The 24,798-nt window shown below is 42.5% G+C and overlaps 2 protein-coding genes across 2 annotated transcripts in view; both read left to right on the top strand.

The window, feature by feature from the left end:
• LOC134541542 (methyl farnesoate epoxidase-like) overlaps positions 1-19,869 on the top strand; it is a 30,465-nt gene extending 10,596 nt beyond the window's left edge. The window contains exons 4-9 of the mRNA XM_063385056.1: positions 1,009-1,166; positions 5,155-5,397; positions 10,132-10,246; positions 13,110-13,287; positions 13,872-13,989; positions 16,071-19,869. Of these exons, the coding sequence (XP_063241126.1) occupies positions 1,009-1,166; positions 5,155-5,397; positions 10,132-10,246; positions 13,110-13,287; positions 13,872-13,989; positions 16,071-16,394 (1,136 nt within the window). The 3' untranslated portion in view covers positions 16,395-19,869. The remainder of the gene's footprint in view (positions 1-1,008; positions 1,167-5,154; positions 5,398-10,131; positions 10,247-13,109; positions 13,288-13,871; positions 13,990-16,070) is intronic.
• LOC134541715 (sialidase-like) lies at positions 17,159-17,953 on the top strand. Its single transcript, XM_063385362.1, has one exon. The coding sequence runs from the start codon at positions 17,159-17,161 to the stop codon at positions 17,951-17,953; it is 795 nt and encodes a 264-aa protein (XP_063241432.1).
• Positions 19,870-24,798: the final 4,929 nt, after the last annotated feature.

Raw genomic sequence — 24,798 nt, 5'->3', positions numbered from 1 at the left:
CTTCCGCGACCTCCGCTCTATTCTCGGTCCGCGCCTTTTGAATTTCTGCGCGAGACTATTCGTGAGTCCAGGAGCTACACCCTGTTTGGTGAGTACTTCGGTCTCTTTTTCTCCCCGAATTCCCGTTTGTAGGCCTTTTGGCGCGAACTGTGTTTAGCTGTCTGGAAGCAGGTTTAATTCGTCTGAATTTGACTTGTGTTTCAGACAGGGTCCAACATTTGGGGGCCGAAATTGCACCCAACATGTTGTCCAGGATCTCAAGCCTCGAGTCTCTTTAAGAAGAGCTTTATCCCGGCCAGACGTCCAACTTTGAAGCCCCGGGTGATATTTAAAAATATAACTTCTCCCTACAACCAACGAACGAACTTATCTTAATGAATACCAGCGAGCAGTGGCATAGGGAACTTAACAAATAAGAATATGTGAAAGTGTTTAAATGAAACGATATTTACAGTAATGAGTGGACGAATCTAACATACTATAATATGTCAGGAAGGATACTTTAAATTTTTTTTCTGTGCTTGATTCGTTGTTAAAAGTATAGTATAACTTGTTTTAATCATATCGGGCCGGCCCCCTTTTAATACCTTGTCATACCCTTCATTGTGAAACTTAAAGAGTCTAAAACAAATGGCAAACAGATTTAATTTAATTCCTTTTAAATAAACCAGGAAACCTATAGACCAATATATTTATGTAGTTATTTATTTTTTTCTTATTTACCTATATCTATTTAAAAGATCCACTAGCTCCCAAGTTGTTTGTGTTCAGGGAGTATCAAATTGTCTTGTTTACCGCCTCGTGCCACCTCTGGTAAAACTTGTATTTTTCTTTATAATTTTGCTCAGATGTTTCCTAGGACTTTTTTTTATAAATTTAAAATAATCTAATTTTGAGGCATGAGGGGCGTTACACTACTACGCGCCGGACCAGCACATTGTTCGATACAAATAACGAATTACCTAATTATTATTATCCGTTGACATTTGCAGTGATTCTCTTTCGTAGGTGTGATATTCAGTGACGGTCCCTTCTGGGTGGAGCAGCGACGCTTCACGCTGCGTCACCTCCGGGACCTGGGCTTCTCCAAGTCCATCATGACGACAGTGATGCACGACGAGTTTGAAGAGCTCGCCAGGGAGATGAAGGAACAAGGAATTGTGCAGGTCAGTAAGCGATGTGGAACATGCCTGCACACACACACACATACACACCTACACACAAACACCAACACACACACATATATATATGTGTGTGTTGGTTTTACCATGAAATTTTTGCACATAGTAGGGCCTACCTTATTTTTATCAGCTCAGTGTATACTGTCTAAACATATGCAAACAAACATTCGGAGGAATGTATAAAATAAAATTGCCGTAAAGAGCACACTTTTGTCTGATAAAGAAGCACATTATTATCCTGTATGTTTTTCTAAGCTGTGTAAGAATTCTAAAGTTTTATTTTTTAAATTTTAGTTTTTGATTACTTGTTTATTAGTAACTTTCGAGTCCTGGAACGCATCTGATGCATGAGTTCAATCTCTTTGTATCTTCCGTTTGTCCTGCGATACTAATGAATCTCTCAGCACACACTTACTCCTCTCAACACACCTAAGATATATTCATATTGTAGATTCATAGCTCAAGTTGACTGTCTGTCCCGCAGGTGTCACGCCGGTTCAACCTGGCCGTGGTGAACGCCACTATGGGAACAGGAGGCAGACTAGAGAGGGTGGAATGTCTGTCCGGCAGGTGTCGGGCCGGTTCAACCTGGCCGTGGTGAACGCCACTATGGGAACAGGAGGCAGACCAGAGATGGTGGACTGTCTTTCCCGCAGGTGTCGGGCCGGTTCAACCTGGCCGAGGTGAACGCCACTACGGAACAGGAGGCAGACGAGAGAGGGTGGACGGTCTATCCCGCAGGTGTAGGGCGGGTTCAACCTGGCCGTGGTGAACGCCACTACGAAACAGGAGGCAGACCAGGGAGGGTGGACTGTCTGTCCCGCAGGTGTCAGGCCGGTTAAACTTGGCCGTGGTGAACGCCGCTACGGAACACGTGGCAGACCAGAGAGGGTGGACTGTCTGTCCGGCAGGTGTCGGGCCGGTTCAACCTGGCCGTGGTGAACGCCACTACGGAACAGGAGGCAGACGAGAGAGGGTGGACTGTCTGTCCCGCAGGTGTCGGGCCGGTTCAACCTGGCCGTGGTGAACGCCGCTACGGAACAGGAGGTAGACCAGAGAGGGTGGACTGTCTGTCCCGCAGGTGTCGGGCCGGTTCAACCTGGCCGTGGTGAAAACCATTACAGAACAGGAGGCAGACCAGAGAGGGTGGACTGTCTGTCCGGCAGGTGTCGGGCCGGTTCAACCTGGCCATGGTGAACGCCGCTACGGGAACAGGAGGTAGACCAGAGAGGGTGTACTGTCTGTCCCGCAGGTGTCGGGCCGGTTCAACCTGAACGTAGTGAACACCACTACGGAACAGGAGGTAGACCAGAGAGGGTGGACTGTCTGTTCCGCAGGTATCCGGCCGGTTCAACCTGGCCGTGGTGAACGCCACTACGAGAACAGGAGGCAGACTAGAGAGGGTGGAATGTCTGTCCGGCAGGTGTCGGGCCGGTTCAACCTGGCCGTGGTGAACGCCGCTATGGAACAGGAGGCAGACCAGAGAGGGTGGACTGTCTTTCCTGCAGGTGTCGGGCCGGTTCAACCTGGCCGAGGTGAACGCCACTACGGAACAGGAGGCCGACGAGAGAGGGTGGACGGTCTATCCCGCAGGTGTAGGGTGGGTTCAACCTGGCCGTGGTGAACGCCACTACGGAACAGGAGGCAGACCAGGGAGGGTGGACTGTCTGTCCCGCAGGTGTCAGGCCGGTTAAACTTGGCCGTGGTGAACGCCGCTACGGAACAGGTGGCAGACCAGAGAGGGTGGACTGTCTGTCCGGCAGGTGTCGGGCCGGTTCAACCTGGCCATGGTGAACGCCACTACGGAACAGGAGGCAGACGAGAGAGGGTGGACTGTCTGTTCCGCAGGTATCCGGCCGGTTCAACCTGGCCGTGATGAACGCCACTACGAGAACAGGAGGCAGACTAGAGAGGGTGGAATGTCTGTCCGGCAGGTGTCGGGCCGGTTCACCTGGCCGTGGTGAACGCCGCTATGGAACAGGAGGCAGACTAGAGAGGGTGGACTGTCTGTTCCGCAGGTATCGGACCGGTTCAACCTGGCCGTGGTGAATGCAACTATGGGACAAAAGGCAGACCAGAGAGGGTGGACTGTCTGTCCCGCAGGTTTCGGGCCGGTTCAACCTGTACGTGGTGAACGCCACTACGGAACAGGAGGCAGACCAGAGAGGGTGGACTGTCTGTCCGGCAGGTGTCGGGCCGGTTCAACCTGGCCGTGGTGAATGCCACTATGGGACAAAAGGCAGACCAGAGAGGGTGGACTGTCTGTCCCGCAGGTTTCGGGCCGGTTCAACCTGTACGTGGTGAACTCCACTACGGAACAGGAGGCAGACCAGAGAGGGTGGACTGTCTGTCCGGCAGGTGTCGTGCCGGTTCAACCTGGCCGTGGTGAATGCCACTATGGGACAAAAGGCAGACCAGAGAGGGTGGACTGTCTGTCCCGCAGGTTTCGGGCCGGTTCAACCTGTACGTAATGAACGCCACTACGGAACAGGAGGCAGACCAGAGAGGGTGGACTGTCTGTCCCGCAGGTGTCGTGCCGGTTCAACCTGGCCGTGGTGAATGCCACTACGGAACAAGACGCAGACCAGAGAGGGTGGACTGTCTGTTCCGTTGGTATCGGGCCGGTTCAACCTGGCTGTGGTGAATGCCACTATGGGACAGGAGGCAGACCAGAGAGGGTGGACTGTCTGTCCCGCAGGTTTCGGGCCGGTTCAACCTGGCCGTGGTGAACGCCACTACGGAACAGGAGGTAGACCAGAGAGGGTGGACTGTCTGTTCCGCAGGTATCGGGCCATTTCAACCTGGCCGTGGTGAACGCCACTACGGAACAGGAGGCAGACCAGAGAGGGTGGACTGTCTGTCCGGCAGGTGTCGGGCCGGTTCAACCTGGCCGTGGTGAACGCCGCTATGGAACAGGAGGCAGACCAGAGAGGGTGGACTGTCTGTCCCGCAGGTGTCGGGCCGGTTCAACCTGGCCTTGGTGAACGCCGCTACGGAACAGGAGGTAGACCAGAGAGGGTGGACTGTCTGTCCCGCAGGTGTCGGGATGGTTCAACCTGGCCTTGGTGAACGCCGCTACGGAACAGGAGGTAGACCAGAGAGGGTGGACTGTCTGTCCGGCAGGTGTCGGGCCGGTTCAACCTGGCCGTGGTGAATGCCACTACGGAACAGGAGGCAGATCAGAGAGGGTGGACTGTCTGTTCCGCAGGTATCGGGCCGGTTCAACCTGGCCGTTGTGAACGCCACTACGGAACAGGAGGCAGACCAGAGAGGGTGGACTGTCTGTCGGGCAGGTGTCGGGCCGGTTCAACCTGGCCGTGGTGAACGCCGCTATGGAACAGGAGGCAGACCAGAGAGGGTGGACTGTCTGTCCGGCAGGCGTCGGGCCGGTTCAACCTGGCCGTGGTGAACGCCACTACGGAACAGGAGGTAGACCAGAAAGGGTGGACTGTCTGTCCCGCAGGTGTCGGGCTGGTTCAACCTGGCCGTGGTGAACGCCGCTACGGAACAGGAGGTAGATCAGAGAGGGTAGACTGTCTGTCCCTTCGGTGTCGGGCCGGTTCAACCTGGCCGTGGTGAACGCCGCTAAGGAACAGGAGGTAGACCAGAGAGGGTGGATTGTCTGTTCCGCAGGTATCGGGCCGGTTCAACCTGGCCGTGGTGAACGCCGCTATGGAACAGGAGATAGACCAGAGAGGGTGGACTGTCTGTCCCGCAGGTGTCGGGCCTGTTCAACCTGGCCGTGGTGAACGCCACTACGGAATAGGAGGCAGACCAGAGAGGGTGGACTGTCTGTTCCGCAGGTATCGGGCCGGTTCAACCTGTCTGTGGTGAACGCCGCTACGGAACAGGAGGTAGACCAGAGAGGGTGGACTGTCTGTCCCGCAGGTGTCGGGCCGGTTCAACCTGGCCGTGGTGAACGCCACTACGGAACAGGAGGTATACCAGAGAGGTTGGACTGTCTGTCTCGCAGGTGTCGGGCCGGTTCAACCTGGCCGTGGTGAACGTGCTGTGGGCCGTGGTGGCCGGCCAGCGCTTCAGTCACGACGACCGCCGCCTGCTGGTGGTGCTGGACCGCCTTCAGCGCGCCTTCAGGGCCGGAGACCCCGCGGGCAACCTCTACTCCGTTCTCCCCGCGCTCAGACACCTCGCGCCGAGCAAGTCGGGCTACCGCCTCAGCAAGCAGTCCATCGCGGAGATACAGCAGCTGCTCAGGGTGCGTCTCGCTCATCACTTTTAAAATACTATACAGCAACATTACATCCGAAATTATTGGTTGGCTGTCAAGTCCATTTGCGGACGATAGTTTAACGTGACAATGTCATAACAAAACATTGATGAAATGATTGCATACTTTTTTATGAATAAAATTGAATCATTTTTATTGAATTGTCACTATTTTGTATGGTTACAAAGAAGGAGTGAAATGAAATCTACAATTTAATTGATAAATTTACTTTTATTTGCACTCATTAATTCAAATATGTTTATTATTTTAACGAAGAGATAATTTTAACTATAACTTTATACATGTTTGCTATTTATCTTCTTCCAATATGTGTTATTCTGTTAAGGATAGGACGATGATAGGAAAAGTAGGAAACGAATGGGTGTGTTTCAAGTTTAAAGTGCCTCGAAAAAGTCAAATCGATGGTTGTTCCAATCGAGTGGAAGAGAGATAGATGCGGCGCAAGCGTACAATGAGCGTAACAGGACACAGCATAACGGGAAAATGTGCGTGCGGGACACTTTTTCGTGCGTGCGGCCTGCGTTCATCGATTTATTAGACGTTGTCACGTCAATTACCTGGTTGACATATACCATAGTCACCTCGTGTCCGTTGCATCGCAGACTCGGTAAGTCCACGTGACATATCGCAGTTCAGGATTGATCTTGCAACCACAGTTTGCGCAGCTGGAATATCTTCCTCGGTAAAACGAGGGCCGAAAATTTATGCAGCTAAGAACATTGCTGATATTAATTTCCAGATGCCAGACATGACCAACTGAAATATTTTCCACGTTGGAACAAGACGATAATACACTGAAAGTTTCCGACATGTTGAAAACAAACATTTTAGTATAGGTACAGTAAGTGTGTCAGTAGCCTAATGTTTGAAAAAAGACTGGTATGTGAGTTATAAGTATATTATCTCACTTTAAACATTCTCTTAAACAATTTAAAATACTCAAACTGTACACAGGAGTTTCATTATTGAAATCATACATGGTGACAATAATACTGAAAAGAATCATAGAGTTGACCCATGTCTACTTGATTTGTTATTCCTCCTTCCCCACTATGTTTGAGTCAAAAAGGGCACTACTAATGAGTTTTGCACTTATAGTTTTAGTTATGCTGTGATCATGCATCACCTTGACTTACCCTACCACCTGTAGAGAAAGTTTCACTTCAGAAATGTAGAAAATGTAAGACCATAATTTTTAGTTAAAAAAAAGGAATTTACTCTGCATTTCGTAAGAGTAGATTTAGTCAATAAATTATTTTAACGAATAATTTTCACTTTTGTCGTTTTCTTGCAAGCGTTGAAGGCCTAATCGTAAACTTGGTTACAGCATGGTCGTCGCAACCGGGCGGGCCGGTGAGGGGGGGACGTCCCCCCCAATAATAAAAGTCTTCAATTTCGTTCCCTCCAATAATATATTTAGTTTCGTAGTTATATTTAAAATATGATTTCTGTGATATAACCTATATATTGCGCATGGTGCATTTAGTCCAATCGTGGTAATGTGAGCACTTTTTAATTCGATCTTTGTGTAAAATCAAAATCAGGTCCGATACCGAATACAGATATGTTAACTGTGTATTTACAAATTTGTTCTCTGAAAATATTTTTTATAAAAAATAAATTATATATTGCAACCAACAATGATTAGAATATTTAGGAAAGAAAAATGCCTAAAAACCACCTTTTTGCACCTTCAAAACCCACAATTTCCCGGGGGAGGACCCCCGGCCCCCCCCCCCCCCCCCCCCCCGCTTTTTTTCCAGGGGATGTATATTCCTCAACACTAAATCAATTGAAGTCCCCCCCAAAAAATGCATCCTTGCGACGCCCATGGTTACAGAACTATTCAATTCTATGTTTATATTCATTAGCAAAAAAATATGTCCTCCACTAACGCATCCCAAGGTTTATTATTATAAATGATCAAAGTAAGGTCACTAGACAACCTCTACAGAATGACAGATAAACCCCTATTTTTAATGTTTTCCAGAAACGTCTTTAAAGTTTATTTGAATTTAAAATCAATGAATTATGAGCATTTTGTACGATACTGCAGTTGCCTCAACATATTCTTATTTCTGCCAAAGTCGGTCTGTTATTATTTACCGTAAATCAGTAAAGTTTTCTGTTGTTTTTTTAAGCATGCCTATCCGGGATATTATCTTCGTATTTTGGTGACGTGTACTTCGCGCCGCGCCTATCAGACTATAGGGATCCCAGCGTTAGTTCACACCAGTGCCTACAATATTCGCATTATCTTCAAGAGGAGTGTAGGCGAGGAACTATATTGCCTAATCTAAGTTCTTCCAAGCTTGGAGTGGTAGATTTCGAGTGAAAATGCATATTGCATCAAAACCTTTTGGCGAATACTATCGTCCTAACGCCGAATCCCGTAAATGAAGCTACTTGGCAAAACCACGAAATAACAGACAAAGTATTTCCCAGATATCTCTGAGGTCAGGTTATCAATTTGGGTTGCGTTCATAATGTAAACACGATAATTTAGAACTCGTTTTGACTACCTACATTTCATACATCGATTCATACATCTTTCACCCACATTGCATGTTAGATATTAGAATGACCTACTGGAAGAGCTAAAACATATTTCTCTTGTCTCTTTTAGAGAAAAATGTAAGCCCTTCTTATTGCAATGGTATAGCAGTGTCCTAAATTTTTTAATGTACGTATGTGTAACACAATTTATGTATTCAAAATAATATTTTACGTTTTAGTATTTTTTCTGTTATATTATTATGTACTTATGATGAAATTATTTTGTCGCGTACCAATTGTAAAACAGTCAAGGGCTTAATTTGACCATGTACAAATAAATTATATGTATTTTACACGCTTTATATTAGCTTCTCCTGTATGTTTGTAACCGACTCATTTGCACTCGATTTTGACCCACTTTAAACGGACAGATTTAATCTAAACTTCGTACACTTATCGAGGACCGGTGACAATACACTAATTTAATAAGTTTATCTCATTATCCTGATTAGGATCGACAGGATTAAATAATTTCCTCACCCAGCCTCTGTGTGAGAGCAAGTGAGATAACCGTGCAGTCGCCGCATGCGTACCGTCTACCTACTTTCCAGCTCGAGCACTCAGGGTATTAGTATTATTACAATATACTTGACAGTTGATTTGTTGGCCGAGCGGATTAAGGCGCGGGTCTTCGAAGAAGTCTACCCACGGACTCACCGGTCGTGGGTTCTAATCCTGTCCACGGTTAAAAAAAAATATTTGTTTCTTTTCAACAAATGTTGGGATTGGTGCCGTCAATCCAAATGTAATTCGTCTGGGACTTCGCCAATCCTTCTATTCAAACTAAAAAGTGAAAAATAAATATAGTTTAAAAAAACTAATAAACACGCTTTTAAAGCATATCGAACTAAAAAGTAAAAAATAATTTTTCAAATAAGCTTAAAACAATAATGAATGAAAAATACTAGTATTGTTGTGAAAAAAGCGTGGGCGATTGGTTCCATATTTATCGTACATCGAGCGCCCGATGGTAGAGCAGCCGACATGTCATCGGAAGGCTCTGGGTTCGAATCCCAGTCCAGGCTATCCGAATTTTTCTCACATATTCTATACACTCTCATTGAGAAGGTCCTTTCCTCATCCTTATCCTTCCCAAAATTCCTGTTACATAAATGTGGAACGCTTCACGTAATAATTAATCCGTAACTCACATCCTTTCCTGCTTCACAGCATTAATTTCGTACAGTATGTAAGACTGGTCGATATCACTTGTTCGTCAATAACCTTATATTATACCATTAAGTCTAACTGTATATATTGATAACGTTACAATCTTTGAATGGCTTCTAAAATCGATATTTGACTATCAATACAGCTGTACACAATAATAATTTGGAAAATAATAACAGTTACTTATATTTACCACGGAATTAAAAGTATATTAGAACAAATAACAGTTTTAAAAAATTAAAAAACACGCTTTTATAAATAAACCAAACTAAAAAGTACAAAATAAATAATTGTTTTAAAAAAATTAAAAAAAACACGCTTTTATAGAAAATCCAACTAAAATAAATAAATTTTAATAAATTTGAATTTAAAATAGTGTAAAATAAAAAAATGTATTTTAATTTAAAAAAAGCGTGGGGTGTTTTTTAAAATATTATCAAAATGATAACCCTCTACTCATTTCTGTCAATAAAATAATTATAAGTATTGATACCATGCACCCCACACTTTTTTTAAATAAATACTTTTTTTTGTTTTACACTATTTTTAATTCAAATTTATTTTCTATTTTGTAGTAGAATTTTCTATAAAAGCGTGATTTTTAGTTTTTTAAACTATTATTTATTTTTAAGATTATTGTTTGTAAAACCACCTTTTGCTGTTTACGGGTATGACTGTAAGAATCTGTATTGAAATTCACACGTTATTTAATATTAGTTTGGACTAATGAAGTTGTGAAGAGCTGCAATTATTTCTTGGTTCACGTGATATTATTGCACTAATCTATAGTATTGCTTACTTATATGAGAACAATTGGTTAAATGGAGTTAAAACTAATATTCTGTTTATTATAACAAAGAAACATTAACTCTACATACTGCATGACGGGATTTGTCAGTCATTTTTTGTGTAATTTCATACACAAAATACCATTTAAGTGATGAAAAATATTTTTTTTTAATATTTTCTTCTCAGGAAATAATCCAGGACCATGAAAAAAAGCTTCATATTGACCACCCAAGAGATTTCATCGACATTTATTTGAGAGAAATACAAATGCATAAAGGAAATGGAAATTCAACTTTCACAGGTAAGTGTTTAATAAATAACCAGTTAACTTACATGTATAAATGTATAAAATATTTTACGTTTTAATTGTGGCCTATTGATAGTTGCTCTAATGAAAGGCAAGTTGATTTAATTCTGTAAATCCATTATTACAAAAAAAAAATTATATTAGTAGTTTTTGTTGATTAATTTCAATATTTCCTTCGTGCACAGGCCAATGACATATGTTTTAGATTAGTAACGAATACAAATATTTTTAATTATGTCAAAGTCATAACTGCATAGTTTGACAATTTAGACTGAATGGTAGTAAAATTCCACTACGGTACAAAAAAAATACGATAAATCATTTTAATATAATTATTTTTCATCTATATGTTCTATTTGATATGCATGATTATTTTACATGCCCAAAAAGACTCAAAAAAGATACAAAATATGAATCAAATTTGACTGCTATAATACCGGCTAGAACACCCATAGTTGATGTGGTGTTGGCTTTACATTTCATCGCAAATCATTGTGATGTTTTTAGCGGCATGTTTATCTATATTTCTTGATACTCGCGGTAACATTACCATGTTGCAGTTGGAGAAAAATAACAAGTTTTAGATATGGCTGTTTTTATAAAATATTAACAAAATAATCATGCTAACTAAATGTTTATTTAATTATAAACATAAGCAGTAGGCTACTCACTATTGCTATCTATTGCTATCGGTACAGCGGTATCACTGTATGTTATCTTTGTGAATTTTATTTTAGTATTAAAACTTATCGGGTACCAAAAATCCAGAAATCAAAACTTTCACATTTAATTAATAGGATGTGTTAATCAAACATATCCAATAACGTACCTTCATAGAGAAAATATTCAAACTATTAAGGGGATAAACATCGACGATCCTAAATGGTTTATTGCAGTAAGACAGCACGAAATTTCCCTGCAGTTTTTAAGTCGACATTTTTCGAGTTGTTCCGCTGATATATAATCATGAAATCAAGATTTATCATGAAATCAAATAAAAATTATACAATATTTTAAGCTTATAACGACAGTATTCTTGGCGTTTGGATCAAATGCAGCCTAACATAAAGGTTTCACATGTTTTTACTTGGTGAAAATACAGAAAGGTGTATAAATGTTTATGATACATTAATGTTTATCATTTTTGTCATAAAAAATTGTAGACTACGCCAATTTAACCCAATTATGTGTGGAATTTCATAAAGATATTCAACCTATATGTTAATTACAATTGAAGAATTACCTCTGTTTCAGATTATATAAATAAGTTCAGTAGCACAGACGTGATTGAGTAATAAACATTCAAACTCGCGAACTTATCATGTTCGTGTTAGTAGGATTCCTATTGTTCTGTTCATCTCAGATATTTTAAAATAAATTGGACGATACAAAAATTTTTTTTTGTACTTTGAAGTAAGTTTGCTTAGGCGCTAATATTTTTTTTCATCAGAAAACGTAAACCAACCTAACTGTAATCTGTAAGCAATGTAAAATACATTGTCTGACAAAAAATTTTACGAATCTGCAGCATAAAAAAAATATAATTTCAAGTTGGCGGCCAGGACAACCGACAAGAAGTTGGATGTCACGACAGAGTGGTGATTGGCACTCTAGCAGGTAAAAATAAAACTAATATGGCTGCAGCACACTCTAGCAGATGGTGTGTTTACTACGTGGCACTAGCATTCCTTGTATGGATGACTGAAAATAAGATGACGGAAGTGCCCTTTAGCAGACGATCTGTGTTAACTAGCGCTCCTGTTAGCAAGTATTGAAAATAAAATGTTTAGTGGTAATCCCTCTTACACGTGATGCTATTTTTCCTTTAAATTAAAAAAATGTATGTCCAAATATGTGTTATTTTTATATACCTTATTTAATCCTCAGTCTGGTGAAAGTCGCGATGACCGTGCGGTCAAAGGCATATGTTTTACAATCCAGAGGTTCGAGCTAGCATGGTTATAATCTCCACACTTCCAATGTATTTTGTATAAAAAATAAATTTAGTTTGACGATAAGGCCCACAACAACATTGGTATATAATGGAACATTGACATTATGTGCATGAGAATGGGCGATGCTGGCGCTCAATAGGAACAAACAGCAGAAACAAAGATGATGGTATCCAAGATAGCAGCCTCTAGCAGAACAGAAAAAAACAAGATGGCGGTTGTAACATCAACCACGTTGGCGACTTTCAGCAGACGACAACAAGATGGCAGTTGTGTTGTCATAATCAAAAAAAAATGTTTGTGACATCAGATCCGAGATGGTGGATGTGACATCAGAATTCAATATCGCGGCCGTAACGAAAATTGCAACATGATGTATTAATTCAAAATGGCATATTCAAAAATGGCGTCAAAATAAATGGCATAAAAACCAAATAGCAGATCTATAATGGTCGTCGGGTCAAGCTCAAAGTTAAAGGTCGACCAAGATGGCTGCTGTGACGTCACAACTAGAGATGGCGGACATCGGTTCTAGCTTCTTACCCTGAACCCTGGGCTCGGACATACTATTATATACTACTTACTTTTGCATATTGAAATCATTTATGGTTATCCTCAAAATGCTTTACATTCTGGTCTTCGGAACTTACGTTGACCATATTGTCAAAGATTTTTTAAAAAATATTTTTTCTTTAGATTAGTATTTTTGGAATACAGATATTTTATTATCTTTGAAATTTGCATTTTTTGTGTTGATTAAATTAATTCTTATAACATATTCTTCAGGATTTTACGTTAACTTCCTTTCTTATTTCACTCACAAATAAACCAATTGCAATTAACCACGATTTGAGGCACTATACATTTCTATAGTACTTACATTCTCGTTTGATTTTGTCATTCAGAGGAGGGCCTGATCACACTTTGCCTGGACCTCTTCACGGCTGGCTCTGAAACCGTCAGCAACACCCTGGGTTTCTGCCTGCTCTACATGGTGCTGTACCCAGAAGTTCAGAAAACTGCTCAAGAAGAACTGGACAGAGAAGTAGGAAGCCGAAAGCCTCTTCTGGAAGACCGAATTAGGTAATGAAAATCTCAAATATCCTATCCATCAAAATTAGAAGCACTTAATAACACTCAAAAACTAGTTATGCATAATACGGATATAATTTTAACCATTTTATCCTATTTGAACTATGGTCTTATTCATTAATTATTTCCTTTTTATACATACAATTAGGTTGTTTAAATGTTAAATTATATAGAATTTTAAGGAATGTAGGTCTATTGCAAAACAATTTTTTTTTTTGAAATGATAAATTTCCAATTTCTAAATTAAGTATCACGTTATATCTACACTGTATTAACTATATAAAATTTATTTAACTATGAGTAATGTATTTTATAATATCTATTTTCTCCAGTTTATACAAATGTTTACGGAATACGTATAGGCGCAGCAAACAACTCCGGGATCTCAATCACTTTGCCCAGTGTTATCAGACCAGTTCACACTTGCTCTCTGGAGTAAACTCTTACCCGTGCCTTACTGGACGGTGGTCCAAGTGGTTTGGATCCGCTTGCAATCTCGGAGGGTCTTGTTCCGAACCTGTGCTCGCGGCGCTGCAATGTTGAGACCTGCTCTCTCCCGACGGACGTTGCCCCAGGCTTCCCTACGTGGAGGCGGTGCTGGCCGAGGTGACCCGGATCAACGGAGTTGCCCCCGTGACGGCTCCCCACCGCTGCACCCAGGACACCAGCTTCCTGGGCTACGTCGTCCCCAAGGTGAGACCGTGGAGTCAGGGATTGTCAGGAGACGGCATGCTGGGACGTGCAGGGGCGTAGCCAGGGGGGAACCCCTAACCCCCTTAGCCACAATTATTTTTTTCTTAACTGTAAGCAGGTTTATCTAAAAGCCTGGGTGTCTTACTGCTATCACCGGCCACTGCACTGGAGGGGAAGAGTAAGCGAGCCCTACCGATTCTCCTTCCCTTTTCCTACCCCTGTCGCGGGCAGAAGATATAAGGTTGTGACGCCGTGACGGGTCCCAAGCTTTCAAACATCTTACACCAACTGTATTTAACCAGCGCGGTAATTATAGGCAGGTGTTGACTGGGCTTCCAAAAGTGTAAGGATCGCTGTGGGTGTATTAGAATTGAGACGACGACATGGTGTCGTGTAACTCTTCAAGCTAAAGCTAATTGTTTCCAGGAATAGATCAGTTCTGCCGAAACCCAACCCTTTTATTCCTTTTTTTTTTTTGTACTGTCGAGCTTCGAGCATGATTTATGATTTTGAGTGGACGTAAACAAGAATCCAAATTTTTTCCTGAGGTGGACCCCCCGCTTTATTAGGAGGGGGACCATGCTTCTTAACCCGCCCCCCCCCCCCTTTTCCATACACAAATCCTGACTACGCCACTGGCGGACGTGGTTGAAGTCACTTTTCTAACCTCGCCCTCAGCGTACTGTCCCGCTCAAAACATTGCTTCCTAACGTCTGATGATGGTTAGTATGTATGAATTAGAATCTCCAACATTAAAAACAGTCATTTCATTTTTAAAAAAATACTTCATTCAAACCTGTTTCTACACTGCAAAAAAAGAGATACTTCTGTCAATTTTATGAGCATCTAACCAACATGGCGCAGCAATTAGCTAGAGGAGAAAAAAACGGCTTCATACATTTACTACTTAATCGTGCAGAATTGGCTACCCTCTGGCTGAACCGATGTGATGTCAATACACACGCCTATGAATACAATATGGTTTTGGGCACTCGTGCTTTATTGTGCTTTAGTGGTTTCACTTTCCATTGTTTTATAGCATTACCATTTGTATTCACAATGTTGATTCAAAACAAAAATTAATCACCTTTTGAGAATCGTCAGTTTATTCCCACTGGAACTATGCTTAGTTACAAATTTATTTTATTAAAAACTTTTCTGTGTTTATTTGACAAGTCAGTAATATTTTTGGGGGATTTCATGTATTCCGAGTACCTTTGGATATTAATAGGCTTGAAAACTAAATATAATTTTTTTTTCTTCTGGCTATTTTGATTTGGAAACGTAAAACACTCTTTCTATGCATTTAGAGGGAGTAAGTTGAAATGTCTAGCCACCCGAATTAATGCTAAAATGCCAATACAAATTTTTGGGATCAAATTTGTTATAATTTCACAAATAGTAGGCATATGCGCGTAGCACTAAATGAAATATCCACTGCATTTGTGTCTATGAAACCAATGTTCATAATTTTCAGAAATATTTCTGAGCCCAATATTTAATATTGTTCTCATTTAGTAAAATATTATTTTGAGAATGATTCTTACTTTAAGGAAGTATAAACAAAAACATAGTCTTCTTCCTTAGAATTCCACTTCAAGTCAAATTTAGTGTTGACTGTTCGATTATATAGGTCAATTCATATGTTCTATGCATGGCCTAAACATTGGTTTACGATTTGCTAATAGATCTGTCTAAACCAAACAAATTATTTCACTTGCTATGGTTTAAAGAATGTTTGGAAATTCATGAGTAACGTGCTTTCAATTCTTTTTTTTTTTAAGTAAAACACAGTTTAGATTATGCTTGCCATATAAATGAATAAATATTCTCTTTTTTTTTTCAGAGAGGGTAAATTTTAGTACGGGTAGGTGATAATAACTGAAATGAAATATTGTCTTGGTTAAGTTAGCAACACTTAAACTACTCTCTAAAAACGTTCGAATGTATGAATTCTTACCTAATTATGTTTACTTATTCCGAGCTGGGAACTACGTGTATGGTCGGGATGGATCGGGGTGCCAATAAGCAGACTGCGTGTGGGGTCCTTGTGCTCACCTGTGGCGGGCCCGCGGTTGCAGGACGCCATGGTGATGGCGAGCCTGCACTCTCTGCACCACGACCAGGAGCACTGGGGCGACCCGGAGGTGTTCCGCCCGGCCCGCTTCCTCGACGCCGAGGGCAACTACGTGCGCGACGACTGGTGCTGCGTGTTCAGCCTGGGCAAGCGCGCCTGCCTGGGCGAGGCGCTGGCGCGCAACTCGCTGTTCGTGTTCTTCGCCTGCCTGCTGCAGGAGTTCTCCTTCAGCCTGCCCGAGGGCGACCCGCCGCCGTCCACGTGGCCGCAGTCCGGCCTCACGACGGCTCCTCAGCCCTTCCGCGTGCGCGTGTCCTGCCGCGCCTGAGGACCTCTTACCACGGCAAGTGTCCTGCCGCGCCTGAGGACCTCTTATACTTGCGCGTGTCCTGCCGGGCCTGAGGACCTCTTCCACGGCGCGTGTCCTGCCGCGCCTGAGGACCTCTTCCACGTGCGCGTGTCCTGCAGGGCCTGAGGACCTCTTATACTTGCGCGTGTCCTGCCGGGCCTGATGACCTCTTATACTTGCGCGTGTCCTGCCGCGCCTGAGGACCTCTTACCACGGCAAGTGTCCTGCAGGGCCTGAGGACCTCTTCCACGGCGCGTGTCCTGCCGTGCCTGATGACCTCTTCCACGGCGCGTGTCCTGCCGGGCCTGATGACCTCTTCCACGGCGCGTGTCCTGCCGGGCCTGAGGACCTCTTCCACGGCGCGTGTCCTGCCGTGCCTGAGGACCTCTTCCACGGCGCGTGTCCTGCCGCGCCTGAGGACCTCTTATACTTGCGCGTGTCCTGCCGGGCCTGATGACCTCTTCCACGGCGCGTGTCCTGCCGGGCCTGATGACCTCTTCCACGGCGCGTGTCCTGCCGGGCCTGAGGACCTCTTCCACGGCGCGTGTCCTGCCGTGCCTGAGGACCTCTTCCACGGCGCGTGTCCTGCCGCGCCTGAGGACCTCTTATACTTGCGCGTGTCCTGCCGGGCCTGATGACCTCTTCCACGGCGCGTGTCCTGCCGGGCCTGATGACCTCTTCCACGGCGCGTGTCCTGCCGGGCCTGATGACCTCTTATACTTGCGCGTGTCCTGCCGGGCCTGATGACCTCTTCCACGGCGCGTGTCCTGCCGGGCCTGAGGACCTCTTCCACGGCGCGTGTCCTGCCGCGCCTGAGGACCTCTTCCACGGTGCGTGTCCTGCCGGGCCTGAGGACCTCTTATACTTGCGCGTGTCCTGCCGGGCCTGATGACCTCTTCCACGGCGCGTGTCCTGCCGGGCCTGAGGACCTCTTCCACGGCGCGTGTCCTGCCGCGCCTGAGGACCTCTTCCACGGCGCGTGTCCTGCCGGACCTGAGGACCTCTTCCACGGCGCGTGTCCTGCCGCGCCTGAGGACCTCTTCCACGGCGCGTGTCCTGCCGGGCCTGAGGACCTCTTCCACGGCGCGTGTCCTGCCGGGCCTGATGACCTCTTCCACGGCGCGTGTCCTGCCGGGCCTGAGGACCTCTTCCACGGCGCGTGTCCTGCCGGACCTGAGGACCTCTTCCACGGCGCGTGTCCTGCCGGGCCTGAGGACCTCTTCCACGGCGCGTGTCCTGCCGGGCCTGATGACCTCTTCCACGGCGCGTGTCCTGCCGGGCCTGAGGACCTCTTCCACGGCGCGTGTCCTGCCGCGCCTGAGGACCTCTTCCACGGCGCGTGTCCTGCCGGACCTGAGGACCTCTTCCACGGCGCGTGTCCTGCCGCGCCTGAGGACCTCTTCCACGGCGCGTGTCCTGCAGGGCCTGAGGAATTCTTCCACGGCGCGTGTCCTGCCGCGCCTGAGGACCTCTTCCACGGCGCGTGTCCTGCCGCGCCTGAAGACCTCTGCCACGTGCACGTGTCCTGCCGCGACTGAGGACCTCTTATACTTGCGCGTGTCTTGCCGGGCCTGAGGACCTCTTATACTTGCGCGTGTCCTGCCGGGCCTGATGACCTCTTCCACAGCGCGTGTCCTGCCGCGCCTGAGGACCTCTTACCACGGCAAGTGTCCTGTAGGGCCTAAAAACCTCTTCCACGGCGCGTGTCCTGCCGGGCCTGATGACCTCTTCCACGTGCGTGTGTCCTGCCACGCCTGAGGACCTCTTCCACGTGCGTGTGTCCTGCAGGGCCTGAGGACCTCTTCCACGGCACGTGTCCTGCCGGGCCTGATGACCTCTTCCACGTGCGTGTGTCCTGCCGGGCCTGAGGACCTCTTCCACGGCGCGTGTCCTGCCGGGCCTGAGGACCTCTTATACTTGCGCGTGTCCTGCCGGGCCTGAGGACCTCTTCCACAGCGCGTGTCCTGCCGGGCCTGAGGACCTCTTATACTTGCGCGTGTCCTGCCGGGCCTGAGGACCTCTTCCACGGCGCGATGTTCTTGGACTGTGGTGGGCATAACCATGCGCTCCTGCCTGCCTCCGTTGACTCGTTTAACATTAGCGAGTACCTAAGGGAATGGGCGAACAATTGTCAGCACCTGCTACTCGTTCGGCTAATTGTCTCCGTATATTTTCTCTCGGTACGTTCAAACATTCCCATGTAGGATTTATACAAATATGCTTGTTTGTATATTTGAGTACTCGTACTTTGTTACAATTCCAATGTTTCTTCTGAAGAACTCTTCCATATCCAACACTTTTTTAAGAGAGCAAATTTTTTAAAATAAATTTTATGTAGTAAAAATAATGTCTGTTCAGGTTATTTTGGTTTCTCTTTACTGGCAACATTTTATACATTAGCTTGTAATATTGCTCTTTATGTTTAGATATTTAGGATTAAATAATTAATGGGATAATCTACAATCTGAAAGAAAAGTGGTTGAGTTGGTGACAGAAAATACATTGTAAACTATAAGAGAATGTAACGATTGTAACTGTGTATTTTATATTTTGGTGGTAGTAGTTTATTATTTGTGTGTCTTACGGGCTGTGAGCCGAGTCGCAGGCGTCGAGAGGGATCAACGCCAGTGATGGGCGTGTTTGGAAACCTGGGACGCGATGACCGTTTCGAATTTACGTTAACGAACTATGGTTTTCGACACTACTACGTATTTTGCATGATGACGACGTTTTCCATTTGGTGTGATTCACACTGAATGGAGTGAGAGTGTACCATCATGGCACGCCTTCTGTCAACGGAGTGTGCACATTTTGCACACAATAACGAGGTATCTGCAGCCCTTTGTCGGGACTCCTGATGAAGAATTAAATTGCCTAAGTTATTCCTCAACTTTACCGCCTGAGTTTTGAAAAGTTTTATATAATTTGCAAATTTAAAATTTAAACTAAAAAATCTAAATGTCTTGTTTAGTGGCAACGTCAAATGAAGAGCCCGTGTGTGCACTAGTAATAACTTGAAGGCAATCTTTAAAAAAGGCCTTTCAAATTTCAAAACGACGTGAACTAATGAGAAAGTAACGTAATTTTAAAGAAATGGTAAATCCACACGCGCATTAAGAGAACTGGAACAATTAATTCAAATCAAAGCCTGGGCTTAAGCAAAGTAATTTTGTATAATATGTAATTGTTATAGTTTATGTCATGTAACCACAATAATGTTTTTATTTTCATTCTTTTAGGTTTTTTTAATTGCCATGTTTCTTAAGTATAATGGTAATCATTTAATTAATTGTTCATTCTACTATGGTAGTTCTATTTTTAGTTTTATTATTTAGTTTTATTTTGGATTTGTCCTTTTTGCAATAACAAATTCGCCGTCCTGGTATTATTGTATAAAGAAAATACCTGTTAGTGTTAAGCGATGTATTATAAGAATAAAAAAACTTAATTCATATTTTCAATGCTCCTGCCTTTCACTCCATCTGAATAATATTTTTATGGCTTGGCTAAAATTGAAAAATTATTTGTTTTTGAGAGCACCACTTTTATCATGAGAGCGACTCTAGCAACAATCGCCGTTCTATTTTTTTAGATTTTGTTTATATTTCACTTATGTTGGTGCCACGAGGCTTGGACGCTACTCCCAAATGGGCTGACATTGTGTTCACTGACTCGTGGGACGGGTTGTGACTGCAGTGTTATATTGCTTGTATGTACTGTAACTGATTTCGGCTAATTTTCTGTGTATAATTATACATATTTATCGAATACGTTTTTTTTATAACACAATATATATATATATATGTTACGTGGTAAATATGAACTTTTTTTATTTAACTATCAACTATAAATATTGTTTACCAATTATGAGGTGGTCAAAGAGTTCCTAGTTGAGAAAACTTTTAATTCCAAGGTAAAGTAAAGTGGCATTGCAACATATGAAATGCTGATAAAAAGGTTATTTTTTATCTTTTTAGCTAACTCGTGGGAAGAAGTTCTGCAAATATTCTTATATTAAGGTGTAACATTCGCCTCGACATCATTAACACCACCAGTTCTACGTGTGACTGGCAGTGTGCTCTAACGGCCAATGCTCCTGGTTGGTGCGTCGATTCCCTGTAGATTCTCTCATTGTAGAAAATTTACTTCACCGGGATCACGACTAGAAGCTGTGTGGTCCCGTTCGGAAAACACTTCAGGAAAAAAAATTTCCGAATTTCCTCATTAATCATTTCAACTTGGCTGCATGTGTCCCGCTGTGGTCTTCGCTCGGATGGAAATACCAACCACTTGCGCTGATCACCCCATCATTACCATAACCACTCTATTATTACCATAACCACTCTACACGAGGTTATGGCCAAGCTTGTCCCCAAATATAGAAGTGAAATGTAAGTGCATTCAGTCAAGACCGTCTAGAGGGAATACGGTTTCTTTTTTGGGAGAGGGAATGGGAGGAGTTGAGTTCCGAGATTTTTTTTTTGCCCTAAAGGAGGAAAATTACTAGTTCATTGATAACATTATTTACAGGAAACTTTACAAGTTATGTGATACATGCATATCACATTTACAGTTATGGCTGCGGTAAAAAAAATTACTCTCAGCATTCGGCATTTTATGGGAGTAATTTCGTGAATGGAACGGAAGTCGCAAAGGCACGGAAATGTGTAATCACGGGGCTGCCATCTGTGGCAGATGGTGCGAACCAAAGTTCACAAAGCCAAAGCGACACTTTATTAAGTGTTTAATGAATTTTAACAAGATAAGCAGAATTTATCAGAATTCCTTGTCAAAAAGCAGGTCCAAAATAGGGGCTCAGTATCTTTTTCGAGTTTATTTTCGGTTTTATTGGAGCATTACATTATTTAATATGTTGTTCTGCAAATGGAATGATTCGATAGTCGACGTAGCTGCTCCGGCAGCGTATTCTGGTGTCAGGTTCGGAAACAACGTGTGATTCGCGTACAGAAATTTAGTTAAAAACACAATTTTCGTATATTTATCACGCTGGGCATTATTTTAAAGAATTCTACGTTAAATATCGTGTGCGTTTCTGGTATATGAGTGTATTTCGAATATGTGAACACTTGAATTGGCTCTTTACTGAGATGAGGTGTTACACATGTCTGGCGAGAACTGAAAAACTCGCTCACATTTTTTTTAATTGTATTTTTTGGGAGGGGATCGACAAATTTATTTGCCCTAGGTGACCTTAGTTTCCCTCAACAGCTCTGCATTCAGACTCTGGTCAAAATGTGTGGCGTGACTGGAACAGACCTTGGATCCGCATCGCGGTTTTATGAAGGAATTGATCCCAGCACAGACGGCATCTTTAATGTTTGTCCCTAGTCTGTGGTCTGTGGCCGGTTGATAATATACTTCTCTGTCTTACACACAGGTTTAATACCAGTTTTCTATTGTGTTGAATTTCAGGTCAGAGACAGTTCAAAACTAGAATTTTTTTTTTACCTTTATGTTGTTGGATCGTGCAGTTGTTTTGGATTTCAGATATTGAATTTTCTTATTTCTTCTCTTAATTTATAAATTTAAATTAAACAGGTGCTTATAATGTTTACAGAAAATAATAATTTGACACAGTCCTTGTGGTGTATATGTAGATAGCCATACATTTTGACACGTTAATAAGCATTTCTAGACTATGTTAAATGAATTTAGTCTTAGAAAATGGCACTTTTTAAGCCGAAGAGTTATATACGACAAATTTTTTACTTAAAGTGACACATTTTCAATGTAAACGGTACCCTCAATTCTAAATCTCGTTTCTATCTTTGCACCGGCGCGTCGCAATGAACCTTACGACGTATTCAGCTCTGTCCTCTGGGGCGTATCTCTTTCCTCTTAGGCATTTCCCTTCCTCCCTCACTACCTCTCTGTCACTCGCTCGCCCCTCTCCAGGGTTTTCATTGGCTCTGCGCATACGCGGTTTGCGCGCCCTCAATGCATATAAGGGGCTGAAATCCCTAGTTCATTCTCATTACAAACTCTCCTTATATTGTGTTTGGTTCTTCGGGTACTGCAGCGTGCGTGGCGACATGATTCATGGCAAAATCGTAATTTTGAAATTTCTTGTTTTCGTCGGTTATGTGGTGAGCATACCATTTAGTTAAATTTGTAATTATTCCTATCCTTTGTTCAAAGTCTTTTTTCTTTCTTTCACCTTCTAAACTGTGATTACGATTAAACTGTTTGATCGTTTTTCTTGCAGTTTCATTTTTTTTTTTTGTGTTTGTAATTCCATACCATGATCAAGCTCTTTGCGTCACCGTGCGAGAGACACTTGCCTTGTCATTAGGTTTTTTTTCCTTATTTCTTAAGTGATAACATTGTTGTTCGTTTATCCCTTTACGAATGTGTTGCATTCATGTTGGTCCTTAAGTTGCTTAACTACCTTAACTACCTTGATCCGTAGGGTTCGATTCCCGCCCGAACAGACTGACTTCGGCTTCCATGGTTTTTATGATTTCACTTCAGTTGACAGCTGGGATGAATCCTCGCAACATAACCTCACTGGAGTCAAAACATTAAAACAAAATAAAGTAAAAACATTAGGCGCTTACGAAAACATTACTGCGTGTATTTGACACTGTTCAACCTAATTCTAAATTAATAAAACATTTCCTCCATCAAGCGTCACTAAGTAATTGCACATAACGAAATTGATTTCGTAGCAGATTCATGACATTTTGTGATAATCGACCAAAAATGCTTTCCAGTGAAAACAAAATTAATGTATTGTGACCAACATTGCTGAATTTAGTGACTACGAAATAAAACATATTTTTTGCCACAACTTCATTCCAGTTTAGAGTGATACAGACAGTGCGATGTGCATATCTTGGTTTTTCAGCATACACAAAATTGCTTGCCAGGATGGTTGTTACAAGTCAGCTGCCAGGAATATGAAAACACCACAACCATAAAATTGTCATTTTATTGGGCCACTTTAAAAAGAAATAGTTCGATGTATCTATTTACGTCATTCAATGAGAAATGACTCACGATGTGGCATATTTAGACTTCTATAAACTAATTATAAGTTGTTTCTAGGTTAACCAAGTAGGCTTATGTTAAAATACATTATTTTTATCATGCATGAGTGTTTTTTTTTGTCACGCCGTTAGATTTGTAGGTAAAAAAATTAGAACACATTTAAACAATACATTTATTTAATTTTAAAATACAATACTTTTACACTTCAATGGTAACGATTTCAAGCATAGTTAATGCCCAACAAATATAAATATTCATTTAAATATTACTTATAAATACAAGAAATCTACAATTTGTGATAGTGAACATTTTAAGTTAAAATTGTTTCTCGTAAAACCAAGAGCAAATGAAAACTCAGTGGAAGTCAATTTGCTTTTCATGTTTTCAAGTGCAAATCATATTTTTCAATTTGTTTAAAAAATTCTAATGCATTAATTAATTGAGCTATACAGCCAATATTAAAAACAAAGAAACTCTTTAGATCTTCTTTGTGTGGATTTCAAATTACTCTTTCTATCGTTGAGTTTCTGTAACTATACTCTAGAAACACATTTAAACTAGGCCTACGAAAAGATCATAATGTACTTTTTTTCTCACTAGTGATGTCAAAGTTGAGAGAGGTCACCATGCTCGATCCATTCCCGCGGTCAGTGTTGCCAACTATATAAAAACTATAGTGTATGTGGTTATAACATATCACATTAATCACTCTATGGAAAAGTAATCTTATATTCATGGACATTAAAATAAGGCCATAAATAATAGCTCTTAAAAAATAATAAAAACATAAAATGATAATATTCTTGGTAAACTACAGAAACAGATTAATGAGTGGATACAAAATAGTGGGCTCATGTGAAAAATAAAAAATTAACGTACGAGGCAAACCCAAATGAAAAATATCATGAATTGTCTTCCCAGAGATTCGTTTTCCTCGGTTTTAAAGTTAATTTTGTAACAATGTTAATTTTTCTCGGTTTAGTGCTACCATGTTTATGCCGTTCTGCTATTTTTAAGGAATATTGTCCTATCCGTTAACATGAGTCCAGGAGTCTATCAAACTAAAGTTATTTTAATTAAATTTTACATAATTTCTGTTGCTGTAGAAAAAATTATCAAAACTAAGTTCCCTGAATCTAAAATTGTGAAATAACTAATGATATATGGTCTTAAAACTGCATTGGAAAACCAGTTTCTTGCAAATTTATAAATGCCAAGCAGATAATAATTATGTGCTAATCTCAATTCTATAGTAAATGGGACATAGTGTCCGCAGCGATAATAATTTATATACTTTGGCCGAACGTTGTAACCGCAGAAAAAGTTTTAAAAGTTTTGAACAATGGCACACTGATATATTTTTCTGACATAT

The sequence above is a fragment of the Bacillus rossius genome (assembly GCF_032445375.1).
Source record: "Bacillus rossius redtenbacheri isolate Brsri chromosome 4 unlocalized genomic scaffold, Brsri_v3 Brsri_v3_scf4_1, whole genome shotgun sequence".
Lineage (NCBI taxonomy): Eukaryota > Metazoa > Arthropoda > Insecta > Phasmatodea > Bacillidae > Bacillus > Bacillus rossius.
Note: the sequence above shows the minus strand (reverse complement) of the source record. Positions and strands in the feature narration are given on the sequence as shown.